The sequence below is a fragment of the Drosophila willistoni genome, assembly GCF_018902025.1.
Source record: "Drosophila willistoni isolate 14030-0811.24 chromosome 2L unlocalized genomic scaffold, UCI_dwil_1.1 Seg139, whole genome shotgun sequence".
In the NCBI taxonomy this organism is placed as follows: domain Eukaryota; kingdom Metazoa; phylum Arthropoda; class Insecta; order Diptera; family Drosophilidae; genus Drosophila; species Drosophila willistoni.
The window spans coordinates 3,398,565-3,415,169 of record NW_025814046.1 but is presented as its reverse complement, the minus strand read 5'-3'; the positions used below and the strand labels follow the sequence as shown (position 1 = coordinate 3,415,169).

Sequence of the window (16,605 nt, the reverse complement as noted above, 5' to 3'; positions counted from 1 at the left end):
AAATAATCTATTTAGCTTAGGTACAATGCTTCCCACATTAATTGGGCATTCATATTCATTTACTTCATGTGTTGATCATAATTTGAAGTACTAAGTCCACAATACCACAATACCAATACCATAATACCAACTTTAGTTAGAAAACTCTTCAAAATCTTTCTAAGTTGTGGGTGAAAAAAATTTGGAAAGAATAAGAAAGATATTGAATACTAATCCAAACTTTAAATATATAGGTAAATAAAATAGTTTGTTGGTTGTAAAAGAGGGTTTAAAATAAAGAACACTTCTTACTTAATGAAAACCATTAAAAATATAAAAGAAATCAAATTCTGTCTTGTCAAATTTGTTAAAATAAAACTTCTAATTTGACTCTTTAAGACATAGACTAAGTTTGGTTAATAAAAAAGAAGTTATTGCCCACTTTTAAAGTTGTCCCATTAAGATGGGCCAACTCAAACTTGACGTCTACAAATAACTCCGCTTCTGACAATGATTTTGCATATGATTCTGCATTCTATAGAGAGATATGTATTTCCAAGAAATAGTATAACTCATTACCTACATTGTTAGTAAAGAGTATAAACATTGATAGTGGCTAATATTTAATTGCTATAAATTAGTTTGCGGCAGTTAGCTAATAAATTATTATTTAATTATGCATAAATTAATTGCAATTTCTCTCTAAGTGTTGAGTGGCGGGGCTAAAAGCTGCGGCCGGAAAATGCAATGCATGTGTGTGCACATTGTGTTTGTGTGTGTGCATTTGTATTTCTATTTGTGTGTGTGTGTGAGAGCTTATGGATTAAAATAATGGGAAAATGTCAACTAATATTTTATGCAAAATACTCAACTCAATTGAGTTGTTTTTGTTCGTTTTTTTTTCCTTTTTTTCCTTTCATTATGGCATTTGCATTTAGTCAATTTGCATTTCATTTCATTTACTTCAATTGGGTCACCATTCATTCAAATTCTTAAAATAAATCAGGCTAACTATTGCCTCCATCCACCTCGCAATTCCCCAGAGCCATTAAACTCCATAGTGTGCGTGCGTGTGTGTGAGTTTGTGTGTGAAAAATACCAAAAAATAAACTTGTCCAATTTGAGGCAAACAAAGCTATTTGGTTGTCTGCCAAGTCAACTTGATTTTTTGGTTCCACTTTCCTCTCTATCTCTACCTCTGCCATTCTTTCTCACACACACACACACACATTTTCTCCTGAAATGCTGTCTCTCTTTCACTTAGCCAAGTCAATTTAAATTAGGTGCTAGCGGAAGTTACTCGTAAAGGAGCCAAAATAGTAGCTTTGTAAGTGCCAATTAAAAAGGCATTTAACAATATAAACAAGTTTTTAATTAGCTACCAAAAAACGCACCAAAATAACAACAGCCAACGAAAAAATAAAACGGGACAACAAACCGTTTAAAAGTTACCTCTTAAAATGGGCAAAAAAATATGTTACATCGTTTCTAGGTTGTTAAGCGATTTTCATGGAATTCGATTTACTTATTAAAATGTTTGGTCTAAAATTAGAATAATATTTGTTTTTCAAGTTCAATTGGCCATGGCTGAGAGTGGCATAGAAGAAACCATAATTGAATTTCATTAAGCTGTCTAAAATTGTTCCTTCTGGCGAAAAAGGGGAAAATTAAGTGCAAGGACAAGATTTGAATAGCAATTAAAAGTCTATTGTTTAAATTTAAACCTTCTGGCAACAAATACAATTAGTTGTTTATTTATTTATATTGCATGAGAGTGAACAACCTCTCGATTACTTAATTGTTAATCAACGAACGATATCTAAAAAAAAACAGCTAAGGAAAATATATTTTCCAATATTTCTAGGCTCTTCTAGACCATGATAAATCTTACTTCATTAAGCTAGAAGATCCAAAATTTTAAAGCCTTGACTTTGAATATGTTGTGACTTCCATTCTCCCAAACTAGTGCTAATATGCTCCATTACTTTTAGATTATAGGGTATTAAAAAGGCGACAGCATAGAATTTTAGTTTTTCTTTTAACCCGTCACGTTTCATTTTGTTTGCTTTGTGTATGTGTATATGTATATGAGTGTGTGTGCTAATTTATGCATAGGAAATATTTCTCTATATATATATATAGATATAGAAATTTAAGTATATATACATATATATTTTATGCATATTTTAAAAATTAATTAATGTAATTTTCTATTAAAACTCGCTCACAGCTCGTTGGCTTTGCCAGCCATCACAAAAACACACACACACACACACACACACACACACACATACACAGAGAAATATATATGTACAAATTTTAATTAGAAAAGTTTGAGCTAAAATTCCCACACCAGCCTTTTATGTCAAACCTCCCCTAGCCCCTTTTTAGACGGCCTATTTGGCTGTCAAGCAAAACATATGCCTGGGCCATTAGGTTAAAAAAAAAAAAAAACAACAAAAATTCCCTTTTTTTCCGTAGCATACATTTGTGGGCTTGCGGCATGGTCTCAGGTTGTCAGTTTGCTATCCGGCTGATTTTGATTTTCATTCAATTTTCATCATCTTTAGTGGTTAAACGATGAAGCATGGCAATGGTAACTTATATGGCCCCAAGGTTTTGTCTAAACAGCGTTAACTAAAAAGTAAAAAAATGATAATAAAAAGAGAAATCTAAATGTGGAAATTTTTGCCGTCGGTCAGTGCTCTGCTGATGCTTTTCCGTGTCCTGTTCCTTCCGCTGTTGATGATGGAATTATTATGTGCTCAACGAAGCGCAGCAAAAAAGTAAAAAACAAAATAAAATAATATAGAAAAAAAAGCAACAAAAAAATATCTCTCCTTCTGGTTTGGTTTTTACTTTTACTTATCTTTTTTTTTTTTAATACATATCAAATGCTTTTTTCCGCCACTATATATATATCTTTTTTTTCCTTTCTTTGACTTTTATTTTCTTTTTTTTTTTTTCTTTCTGTGTATTTCTGTTGGTGAAACTTTTACACAATTTGTTCAATATTATCATGTTGCAGGTGTGTAATGGGGCGTGTCCTGTGTTGTTTTTGACTGTTTTGCTTTCTTTCTTTCGTTTGCGTTTTGTTCATTTCATTTCATTCATTTGCTATTATTAATCACTTACGCATTTATTATTTTTAGAATTTTTTCTGCCCAGAAAGCAAAATAAATCAAGCAAAAATAAGGAAAAAAAAATATTAATTATGCTGACAAAAATCTGCAATGTAATTTGTATTCACTTGGCTTATGTGAAGTCAAGTCTAAGACAAGACAGCAAAACAAAAAACAGACCGAACCACACCTTCTAAAAAAATTTGTGACAATTTTCATGGAATATTGTTATTTGTTTCTGTTTATTTTTGCCTAAATTTAATCATAAAATTCTTTCATCTTTTTAACGAATACACACATACATACATACATATATTTCTCATTGTATATGAATCTCAGTTTGCTAAACATTCCGCAACACATAACATTCTTGATCCAAACTAAACGGAATGGAACGGAACTGAAAGAAGAACTCAAGAGCTGGCAACTGGCAGGCCAACTGAGCTGAACTGAACTAAGCCGAGTCGAACAAGCGACTCGGCAAAGTGTAGTTGAAGTAACACACAGGGCACATTCCAGACAAAATGCCATAACGAAAAGGCTGGCAGCAGCAGGAGAAGCTGCTGCTCACCTGGATCTAAGAGCCATGATGCTTCTGTTCTGTTGCCGCTGTTGTTACTAGCTCTCTGGCCCCCAGGCTAATGGCTGAGGCGGTGGCTCGACTCATCTGGAACCTGGTTTCACATAGTTTGGGTCGTTATTTCTCTTCTACTTATTGTACATGTTGTTGTTCTTGCATATTTTCCATTTACAAAAATTCCAACTTGATCCTGCCACATGCATGACTACGTTTTTTGCTCATGAATTTCCATCTATCTTGCTGTCTCTCTCTCTCTCGCAAGCTTAGGCGATTGGTGTTCTCTCTGCGGGGGGGAGAAGGGCAGAGCATACAATAACTATGGGTGTTGGAGCATATTAACTAAAACAAATGAGACTAAATGCAAATAACTTTGAGCATAAAATGCTTGCAATTTCCAACAAATTAACGCATAATTTTCATTACCTACCAAAAGCAAACAAATTAGCCGTAAGCAACAATTAGCCACCGCAATGGACAATTAGTTTTTTCTTTTCACACTTTGGCAGCTACCCACAAAGGGTACAATAAGACGAAATGACAACTATTTAGAACAGAACTTTTGGTTAATCGTGACCTTTAACTCTTTCTTTTTCAACTAGATTAGGCTAGAAACACTGCCAAAAATTTTACCTTTTCATGGCCTTTTTGTTGCCAAGTTTCTAAAAGTTTCCCGAACAGAGAATTCTGCTAGTTTCCTGTGAAATTTCACAACAATTCGTTCAAGTTGCGACAAAGGTCTCTCAATAATAGATGAAATAAGTTAGGTGTGAGGAAAAGAAGTCCACTTAGCTTATATTTCTTACTTGTGTCTTATTTTGAATAGGATTGATATGATTATAAGACGACATGATGACTTAAATGATTTATGTGATCAATTCAAACTTTTAGCAAGCATTCGACATAGAACTTTTTTGATAAAGATATGACATAGGTCTCCTTAACTTACTTTTTCTATTCATATTTACATCATATTTTATTTATTTAACGCTCCAAAGTCTTAAGCATGGCCAGAAATGAACCAGCCGTGCGTATGACCCAAAGGAATAGAGGAAAATCAATATCAAACATATAGCCAAATATTTTTGATGCCTTCTGACTACGCCGCATCATCATGAGTAACAGGCGACGTGTGTCCGGCTTTATATTTGGCCAATCAAAGCTTTCATAGATACACATGGCCACCGAAGAACTTTCCTGTTTCAAATATTCACCGCCATAGCAATACGAGATAAGATATACGAGTACTGTCATAAGAAAACAGGCACGAAATGGCACTTGGGCATTCCATCCGCCTAGACTGAAGCGATAGGCCAATGTACAGATTTGCAAATAGCTCAGCATATACTGGACAAATACAATTTCTGCATAGATTTCACTCAGTTGCTTGGCCAAATCCAAGGCCAGACGATGCTGTTGGATGCATTTAACTAAATGCCAATGCGTTGTCGATGTCTCACCCTGGTTTAACATCAATTTCAGCAATTGAAATTGCACAACCACATTGTGTATTAGCCAAGAGAAGAGTGTATCAACGGCAATGGTAGTCCAGGCGGCAGCAGCTATGCCATAGATGCCCCAAAAATAGATGGGCCAATAGTATTCGGGTTGTGTGTCGTCTAGCCAGAAATTGAAATCCATGGGTGTACGTACACGAAAATTACTTCCCTGTAGAGTGTCCAGCCAGCCAAGACCAAGGGGTGCTAATATGGAAGCCAAAAGTGTACCATAGGCAGCATTACGAAATGCAGTAGATACATAATTGTCTAGTTCATTCTCTGACTGAATTCTTGCCAGCTGCGATGGTTCTGTGGACTTCTCTTCGTTCAGTTTATGCAGACGTTGAATAATCGAACCAATTTCTCGTCTCTTTAGCACAAACATTATGGTCTTGAATGTCGACAGAGAGCCCTGAAATATAAAACCCATTTGATATTGTAACATTTTTCTCACTCAATTTGTTTAACCTGACCTGCCAGACCACAGCCAAATTGTCAGTTAGGCGTGTTAAATCACTTAGATCCTGCAGTCCATACACAACCATTGGCCAATTGTGTGAGATCAGGGAAAATAATAATAAGGCTAGCCATAAAGGATGTTCCACAACCAATTGCGAATGTTTTAGTTTAAAACCAATGATTTGCAAAGCTCGCTTTTGCACTAAAAAATAATTCTTATCCATTTCGAACGACCGACCAAATGGCTTGACCATGGGAGTTTTGCTGCCAGTTTTTATACCATTTTAGCCACCATTGATTTGGGGTCGTTTTAGCCGGGTTAAGTGGACGTTTGCCGCCCATGAAATTGTGTGTTTGAAATATTTATTATGGCCGTTAACAGCGAAACGTGATATGGTTACAGCCAAGTGGTCACTCTGGCATTACAAAAGTCGACTTGGAAAATACCCTAAAATATGCTAATTTTTGGAAAGTTTTTCTAAAATGGGTGTGGCACATAGAAGAGGTTTCTTTTATTTTTAACACTTTATTTGACTTCAATTTGTTATATTTTCTCTAGGATATTTTTTAAATTTGACAGAACTGGAGAAAAAAGATGAAGATGACAATGTAGAAATGGGTATAGTTTTCCTGTACATCTGAAAGATCAGAGGATATATAAAAGAACATAAAAGAAGTTTCTACTTATGAGTCTTAACTTTTTCCTAAATAATTGAAATATTAAGTCATTTCAATATGTTTAATATATAAACTTTAAGATTCTACGGCAAAATTGCTAAATATATTTCTCTAAACTGAAATAAAAGTATAGAAAATACTACTTGAATAAAATTTAAAACAAAATTCTACACATTTAACTAAAAAAGTAAAGTTAATCTGCCCCAAACACAATGGTAATTCCATGTCAAACATAAGTAATGAAAAAATCATCCTATATAAATTCTCTTTCATGTCTAGTCTATACAAAGAATAAACACTTTTACTTATGCAGGGTATATACAATATGTAGATACAAGTAGAAGAATGAACGTAGAGCTTGGGGCGTGGTTGAGATGTTTTGATTGGATTTCCAATTTCCCACACACACAATATTCACGATATAACAGTTGGGCATAGAAATACGAATAATTGTGGGTGTCAATCGTAAATACTTATACAACTTTGATGCGGAAAAAAAGAAAATAAACCTTCAAAAATCAACAAATAAATGTCACAATACACAAACTGGACTGGAATCATTCTGCTTCCCCTCTCCCTTGGGGCGTTTTGTGTGGCTTATGGGGGGCGCTTACCAAAAAATAATTCCCATTTCATATGCAACAATTTGGTAGTTTAATTATACATTTTGTTATTATTTAAAAACCACTTTTACCTGCTGGCCTATTGACATGGTACGCCATAGAATTTACATAAGGATATCTATATATATTGAATAGTCAAGTGAGGGAATAATATCTAGAGTATACAATATATTGTATATTTATATTTTGGTAGAGTCAATGCATTTATTCAAAAACGTAGTTAAATCAGCTTTTGATGGCATTTTAATTGACATTGTTCTATGTATATAAATTATGAACTTTGTGTACATGAAATTGTGTAAATGGAATTCATTGGAAATTGACAAATGAAAACTTTTATAGTGTTTTTTTTTTATATCGACAATTAATTGTAATTGGATTGAATCTAAATACTAGAAAATGAGAACACAAATATCCATGAAATTTTATTTTGTTTTCTTTGTGCCAGTAAAGTTTTTTCAATTGAAGAAAATTATTTATTATAATTTATATAAGCTGTTAAATAAAGTTATGTTTGAAATAATTATTGATCATACTAAAAACAAAAGACATAAATTGGTCAGTACATAGATGGAGTTATTTAATTTTATACAACGAATCTGTGAATATTCGAAAGGCTATCCAATAGTCATTAGGGTTGCCAGTTTAATAGAATAAAATCTCATTGAAACTGAAGCAATATTTTGACTTAAAATTTTGTATTGTTTGGGTTTTTTTTTACCATTTTCGGTCAATCGAAGTTCAATACATTATTAGTTAAAAGAAGTTTAATTTCAAAATCCATAATATGCAATGAGTTCTTCGAATTATTTTGTTACATTTCTAACTTTCTTAGATTTCTTCTTTCTTCTTACACGATTAACTTTCATATATTTATTTAGTGAATTCAAAAAGTAAACTGATTTTATTTGCAAAAGTATTAAGTTTATATGGGAAAATCAAATGCTTTACGGGGTGACAATTCTTCTTAGTAACTTTAATTCTAGTAAGTCTATTGACCCACGTTTTCGAGAGTTTTAATTTTAATCGAAAACTGTTTTTATTTTTATCTGATTTTGTGTCTGGTTTGGTGAAGCCGATACAGAATTACTGTCTTTAATCATCAACAATTAAAAATAATAATTTATAAAACAATTAAATAATTAAATTCGAGTTTGTAATCAATATAAGTTCTTTTATAAATATAATATTGGAATGACTGCATTTTAATTTCCAAGTCCATTAAAAGTGGATAACTTTTGTTAGTCAAGAAAAATGAAAAATCATTAATAACGGTCTAAGATTTATTTCTTAATGCGAAAATGATTTTGGCAACTTTATGTAAAAATTTCAAGATTTTTAACTGCCTAATAGGGAACAAATTTACGAAAACCTCATATACAAACTTTGCTGCCTTTTTAAAATTTTCCTACTTATTGCTTAATATTTTTGGTTGCTTTTTCAAGACATTTGTAACTATGTAAAACATTTAATTTATTGATTGCAATCCATAAAAAGCAGTCACAATAAGTACTTTAGACTTAATTCAAATAGATATTTGAACCGAGTCCCAACATGCAATGAGTATTCCCCTTTGATGTGAGTTTTCCTTCTTTGGCAAAGTGTATATCACATTACAGATTCCAGCTAAAATGCATATTTTGTTTTTTTTTTATATCTTTTTTTGTTTGGTTTTTGGTTTTTCTGGTTGTCAAAGCCATGACACAGTTTTATGCGCTTATCCCCCTATAGCAAACAGTCAACGCATTGTCAAAACGAAATGCTAAAGGCAACCGATATGTTTATATTTATCTGTTCTCCTCTATATATGTGTACAGATGTATGTATGTATGTGTATACATATATACATATATGATGTGGTTGCAGAGCCCACAGCAGCTGCTACAATTTGCTAAATATTCCGTATACATATGTACGTATGTATATATTTCCAATGAAAATTCAAATTTCAAACGAATTTCGCCGCCACAAAATTTTCACAACAGACATGAAAAACCTATTTGATTACAATTAGCGGACACACAGAAGGGTTAAAGCATCAACATGAAACGATGCGTAGCGCAAAAACATTTGACCGAAAATTACATGAAAAACAATTCCCTAGGATAAGCAGAGCTCGTCATTCTTCCTTCCCCCTCCCATGAGCTACTCCAGGCATGATCCCTTTCCATCTCTTTCCCCCAACCTACTTTTCCGCCTAGTAATTGTGTCCCCAGTCAATGTCGAAACTCATTTCAGGCTCACTTTATACGCGCATAATTGAATTACCCGCTCATCCCTCGCCACCCTGTTTGAGTGAGCCACCCACTGGTTCATCATGATGCCACATTCTGTGGAACGTGGCAGGCAAATCAACAAGTAAATCTGCTTTTAAAATTGCCAGAAAATGTTTGTTGGCCGTGGTGAACCTTTTCTTGTCTTTGTATCCGGCGGCGGCTTAATGTCACCTTTAAATGATTTCAATTACTCTTTCAAGATGAGATCCACAGAGAAGACCTTTTTGTTTTTTTTTTTCTCTCTTTCGTTGTTGTTTTGTTGGTCTTCATTTTCATTTTTCTGGGTGTGGCTGATGAAATTAATGTGTAGATAAGTTTACAACTAACTTGACGGGCATCCGGGAGCAGTGGTGGAAATTTTCATACAATATAAATTAGTAGCCAGCGGCAGTGGCAAATAAATCACAAGTGCCGTTGTCCTTTGGAAAGTTATGCAAAAAGCAGCCGCAGGATATGGCCAACAAAACAGAAGATGGAGGACAAGGATGAGGAAGACAAATGAATGTCATAGTCATATGGAGTCAAATACAAGGAAAAACTTATTAAACAAAACTTGCAGTTGCTGCTGCTGCTTTTCCATTTTATTTTTGTTTTACAATTTCAATTTCATTAAGTTTAAAGTCATATTTGCATGGCGCATTTTTGCATATGAAATTGATATTTTATGCAAAAATATTTACAGAAAAGCCCGAGCAGCTGCTGCTCGATAATTTTCTCTTTTTTTCTCAGAAAACTGAGTAGAAAAAAACAAAGCCACGTTTTGTGGTTTTGTTTTGAGGGTGTGTCACCCTTTGGCATCCTTTATGTCTGTGTGAGTGTGTGTGTGTCCTTTTTCCTTTTGACTTCTCTTCTCTTTTATTCTGTGTCACTGTCTTCTCTTCTGTATTTTGCCTGGTTTTATGCGGCCAAAACCTCATAAAAACACCTACCAAATGGAGTGGCATATGCATGGCTTAAAGCAGCTTTGTCTTCTTCAACTTGTTTTCAAAAATAAGAAAAACCAAAAAATTCCATTCTTACTTATATATAAAATACACACTGACATATATGCATATAGACATATACATATATCCACACAAACCCAAAAATGTTGCTCATTTATTAGACAGTTTGAAGACTCGTTTTTCCACATGACCAAAGGAAAAACGAGACAAAAGCAGGAAAAGAAACTGCAAAAGGCACAAGGGTCGAAACTAATTTTATACTATAGTGATTTTTTAATACCCTTGCGGAAAATTTTCATTTACTTAAGCTAATCTTTTTGATAAAGAAGTAGTAGTTCAAGGTTTAGGTTGAATTCTTTAAAGCTATTCAAATTGATAATTGAAAGTTTATTTGGTTTTTGGTTAATGCTAGATTCTGAATTAGACATTGGTTTCTTTGGTTGTAAGTTTATTTGAAAGTTCACCAAACACAAACGCAAAACTTTTTACATAAAAGTATTTAAGTATGTCAAGCAATTTGAACTATGAACTTTAATTCCCATTAGTAATGACAACTTTTATGTTGAATTTGACATTACAAACTTTGAATATTTTTGACAACAGTAAAACCTTTCCCATTAGGAGTAACTTTAATACAACTCAATTTTAATGAGAAAAGAAATAGTAAATATTTTAAATTATGCGTAACACCTTATTAACTTTAATATTTAATTTATATATGTTATGGATTTCAATTTTCTTCCTTACTAGCTAGAAAGATTGTGATGTATGTACATACAGTAAGTATTACATATATGTACATTAGGTTTTTTGTCAAAAATCAGTTTTAACTATATTTTTTTCAAGATATTTGTAATGCCAGTTTAAAATTTGTAAATGCGCGAGTTAACGTAGGTAAAACATTTTGGAATTTGTGCTAAATTGGATGAAATACAACTTTGGATAGTTTGAAAAAACAATGTTTCAAAGAACTATATAATATTTTTAACAAACTCAGCTTATTTTGAGGCAACTTGAAAATCTCGAAGCTTCTTTTGTTGCCTTGTAAACTAGCTTTTGGTCTAGCTTCAGATCCAATTTTTGATAAAACTCGTTATATAAGAAAAAATTTAAATTTTTAGCTATAACAGCAGCTGATGGTTAATATTTTAATCTAAATACTAATTCCATCTAAAGGACAACATGACTTTAACTTAAAATTATATTTTTTCTTCTATTAAATTAGAAAAATTAATTTGGTTTCTTCTTTAGAATAACTCATGAAAGGAAAACTAGTTTACTGTTCACAATGAATTTGGGGTAAAAGAAGGTCAAGCTTTTGGAACATAATGGAAAAATGACTACTACTAAGGAAATATGAAATAAATACTTTCAGAATGAGAAAAACTTAAATCAAGCTCCTATATGCTCTACATTATATTGATTTTTTAACCGATAGTTAGCCAAAGCTAATGAAAGCTACAAAAAAAGACAAAATAATATAAAAATAATAGTTTTAGTTGATCATTAAGCTGAAGAATATATTTATGAATAATTTTTACACATGCCTCTATAACTCACTTAATGTTGCAAAAGTTAATGTTCCGTTAGCAAAAGAGTATAAAAAAACAAAATATTGATAACTAAATAAAACGTGGCAAGTGCCGGCAGCAATATGAGTGGCAGAGACAGAGGCAACGGCAAGAGCATCAACGGCGGAGCAGCGGCATCATTCAATAAAAAATTAATATGAAAACATTCAATGAGCGCCTGAGCACAAAGGCGCCACTCAATGGATCCTGAGACTGCACTGATGAACAAGCTATCCTGGTTATCCTGTGAGTGTCGGTGTGAGTGTCGGCGGTGTGTGGTGTGGTGTGTGTTTTTCGTGTTGTACAGGAAATCACAGGTAATGTGGTTTTATGGCCACTGTGAGACAGCATCTTCTGTTTCCATCTCCTTCTATCATGTATTCTATCTCAGCCGCTGTCAAGTTTCGTTGCTAAATGCAGCCTCGAGACTTGGTCATGCTAATAAAAACATATACTATGTCATGTTCTGTCCTGTCGATATACATATATGTAACTACATGTATATATATATATATATACTGTATGTACTGTGTGTGTGTGTGTGTATTCTAGTTGTGTGTTGCTTGGTTGCTGTATTATGTAAGCGGATGTGCTGCAGTTACTTTTTTGCCTCCCACTCTCTCGTCCTGCATACGATTCTGGGCCTGAGCTCGGCTCGTTGATTATACTAAACTTGTTTACTTATGCTGCTCATACACACTCACACACTCCCACACACACACAGTTATACATATAAAATGTGTGCAAAAAGTGCAAATTTCAGCATAACCATGCATTCTCGACGCCGCTCAGGCAACTCTGTGTGTAAATTTCGACTTATCCTCGCGTTCACAGCCAAAGGGTAACAGAGAGGAAGAGAAATGCAAAAGGATAGAGAGAGAGGGAGCAAAGCAAACACCGACTAAACACATGATGATGATGATGACGACGACAACGCTTGAAGGGGTAATTGGGGGGGAAGAAGGCAACAAGGATGAAGAGTGTTGCAATCGCGACGTTGCACGGTCGCAAGCCCCACCACGAGCACAGTGTGGTAAAGCCGTGGGTGGTGCCGGCATAACAATTAACATAATTTTGTTTCACAAACATTACTTTTAATTTAATTTTTATGAAAATTTTTGTACAAAAAATTTACTCAAACATTTTCATTTTGGGAGCTTCAACAAAAGGCTTTCACACCTGAAGCAATTTGTATGTAGGTCCTTAATTAAACTACTCTGGTAACACTAAACTGAATGAAACAAAAATAATGTGTACCCCTAATACACATAACCCATAATAAGAACTAAAATATGTGTGGGGGAAGCACAAAATTTTAGTTATGTGGCAAGGCCTTAAGAAAATTTATTACCATCAGTTGCATGCGTATTTATAACTTTGGAAAGTTATAAATAGACTTCTAACATCAAACATGATTGAAATCTCTTTTAGGAACACGAACCAAAACTTTCGTGTGAAAAGCCCATACATAAAGTAGTCTGGCAACGCTATAACAACATTTGACTCAAAAATTGCATGCAAAATAAATTTTAGTCTTTAAAAAATTAATGTAATGCCATTTATTGAAATACATTGCTAACAACTATAAGATATTGAAATTGTATGCTAAGAAAGCGGATGAAAAATATACTATCCTAAAAGATAATGTAGTCTGGCAACGCCAAAAATGCATTTACCTCGTAGACCACATATCAAATAAGAGAATTTAGGATTCTGCATAAAAGGATCAAACACGAAATCAATAATCATTAAGTCTATTGATAATTTCTCGAATACTTTAGTAAGATATATCTTTAGATGATGGTTTTTAAATACATTTCTTTCTTTCTTAATCACCAAAACAAAATCAATTCTCATTGATCGAAGTTGTCATATTCATAAATACAAGTATTTTATTTAATGGAAAGTTTTTCTCTAGAGAAATTCGAAGCTAATAAAACTTACTAAACAAAGTTTAGTTTGATTATTCACTTTTCTGTGATGAAACCTTGAAGAAAATTCTCCAACTTTTTCGAAATCTGCTGTTTAGACAACAGACGAAAAATTTTTTGAGGGGTATTTTTTAGGTTAAAAGTTTATTAAAATTAAGTTTTTTTCTTTTAATGTTTGTATTGTCATATTAGGATAAAAATTCTCTATTCTAAATCTTCTTTGTGTTGTCAAACAAGTAGAAACAAATTCCTAAATATAAATGTATTTTTAGTCTCTATCTCTGCATCTATATCTTCTGTCCTATATCTTTTGCATGTCAACCTAAAGTCGGATGACTAAGTGTTTCCTTCTATATAAATGTTTTTGATGTATTAGATTATAAGATCGACTCAAAAGAGCAATAACAAATGACTAAATTGATCGAAAGTTAAAAAAAGACCTTTGGTTGTGTCTAATTATATAAGTGGGTAGTTTTTTGGTGACAACGGCAACTTAGTTTGCCTCACTGTGTAGTTAGCAAGATATGTAGGAATGCAAAAACACAGCCAAAAAAAAAAAAAAATGTTTCCTAAAGGGCTATAGCTAAACTAGTTGCGGCTTTGCATGCACTTATAGCCACCCATCCATTTCCCCTCACAAATTCCACTTCAGTCCTCTTGCCCTTCGGGTTTTCTTCAAAGCAATTTCATCTACACATATTGTATACATAAGTAGATATAGCTACAGCTGTACACACACACACACACAACAATTTTCCAACTAGTCGAATTAATTTGATGCTTCGAATTGTAGGTAATACATATTAGCAAGGCAGGTGGCTAAAAGGGGGGGAAAATGTGTGATGTGCGGGTAGTTCTGGAAAGATATTTCTATTTCGAGTGAGAATTGTCCAACTCTTCCTCTTTTTTTTGGCTGCTCCACCACCTGCTCCTGCATCTTGCGTCCTGTGTCGTCGTCATCGTCACAAAGTGTTGGCCATAAATAAATAAAGTGCACAAAATCGTCTACACACACACACAATGCTCCATATAGTTGAGAGAGAGAGAGAGATGGAAAGGTATCGAACGAACGATTGCCAGTGAAACTACATACAAAAGAAACAATTTTTCCCTTTTATTGCAGAAAAGTTTTTTATTCAATAAACGGAGAGAATACAAAAAAAAAAAAAATAAAAATAAATAAAAAGGGAATAAAGTTGGCTACAATTGAATTGAAAGTTTACCTCATTCTCTCCCTTCTCTCTGTGTAGTAGTTGTATGTCTTCTTCTTTAATATATAATGGATGGCTTCATTTGCTTTAAGAGTTATTGTCAGAATAAATCTTTAGATCATACAACATTAATTATGTATAAATATGTGTTAATTGACTGACTGAGAACCTCAGACAAAAGCAAACATGAGAGTCCTCTTTTAATTGTTGATATTCTTGTCTGCTTGCTTTTCCTCCGAAACTCGAACTATGCACCATTGCAGCTAATTTTAAACAAATATTGAGGCAGCAATTAAAACGGTTGAGTTCAGATTGGCGACTATGACGAGACTCGACGAGATGACGACAATCCCAAATGAAGCTGATCTCCATCTCCTTACTGAAAGGGGGAAACTTTTCTTGCCACAAATCAAATATATGCACAAATTTTGCTAGACAAACACAAAATGCACTGTGAACAATGAAATTTCTATGCTATGAATGATAAATATGAATTGAAATGTTGCCTTTTGGCTTCTTTAACATTGGTCTTGTTGTCTGCCATGGGAGTACTCCCATCAGTATCATAGCCATAAAAGCAGTTAAAAGTGACTTTGTCCATTGCACAGTGGGGATGAATCAAAAAGTTTTCAAATAGAACTATCTTAGTTTCGTATGGAAAAAAAGTAATTTAAATAAATCATTTTGGATAAAAATTTTATGACCAAAAACGCCATTTGGCTAGAAGGAAAAGATTTGCATGGAAATTAACAGCAATTTCGCAGAGTTTTTGGACTTGTAGAAGAACTTTCGAATAAAAAGTCAGTTGTTTTATTATTCAAAGCTAAATTCAAAACATGCCTAACTTAGGGAACGTTTGAATTGTTTACCAACACTTGCAAAACAGAACAGTGTTGGTATGGCAAATAGAAAGCAGATGTTTAGTGCTATAAAATCAATAGGGAAGCTCATTCATCGGATTAAGAAACATCTTAATTAGCATCATATAAAGATATTTCTCCGTTTTTTTATAAATTAAGTCCAAACGAATCCAAAATTAGTTCTTAAATTGTTATAGCTAAAGCAACAACTAAAATCTATAAATTTCCTTCAGTGCTAAATAATTCTTTCAAAAGCTTGACATCTGTTGCTCATAAGCTTGACTTGTTTATCTCTAAGTCTTTATTTTATTCTCTTGTAGCAGAGTATTTTAAATATTTTATAAAATGGTTCATGCCTGCTAAAATTTCATTGTCCAAAACATGATTGATGCACTTGCTGGCTTGACTTGGAAAATTGACAAGATATACATATTTTCATAATATCACAAAGCTTTGTGATTTTGATATGCCAGATATTTCTTTGGATGATGTCCATTTCCGACAAGTGATTGGTTTACCCTCGCATTTATACTGAATAACCCCATTGACACACAATCAATGTCTTGTGACGTCTAGTCTTGTCTACATCCTCTTGCCATTCTCTCTCTCTATATCTCTTTCTCTGGGTTCTTTCTCTATTCATCTTTCTCAGTTGTGATAACTTTCTGCAACCGCATACAACTTTTCTGTCGTTATGCCACTCAAACGGGTTCAAGTCTCCTCCTACTGCTTCTGCTGCTGCTGCTGGTGGCAAGCATGTGGGTGCAAAGTGCAGAGAGATGTGGCCATTAAGCCATCAACGCTACTCGTCAGCCATCGACACATCGACCTAAAGGATCAGCAACATCAGCTTAGTTTAGTTTCGCTTTTTTTGG

At 33.5% G+C, this 16,605-nt stretch overlaps 2 protein-coding genes across 2 annotated transcripts in view; one reads left to right on the top strand and one right to left on the bottom strand.

Moving 5' to 3' along the window:
- Nucleotides 1-16,605, top strand: part of LOC6638472 — a 91,688-nt gene that overhangs the window by 24,414 nt on the left and 50,669 nt on the right. The gene's annotated exons all lie outside the window — the stretch shown is intronic.
- LOC6638148 (odorant receptor 45a) lies at nt 4,663-5,860 on the bottom strand. Its single transcript, XM_002061307.1, has 2 exons — nt 5,651-5,860; nt 4,663-5,589 (listed from the first exon to the last, which is right to left on the bottom strand). The coding sequence occupies exons 1-2, from the start codon at nt 5,858-5,860 to the stop codon at nt 4,663-4,665; spliced, it is 1,137 nt and encodes a 378-aa protein (XP_002061343.1).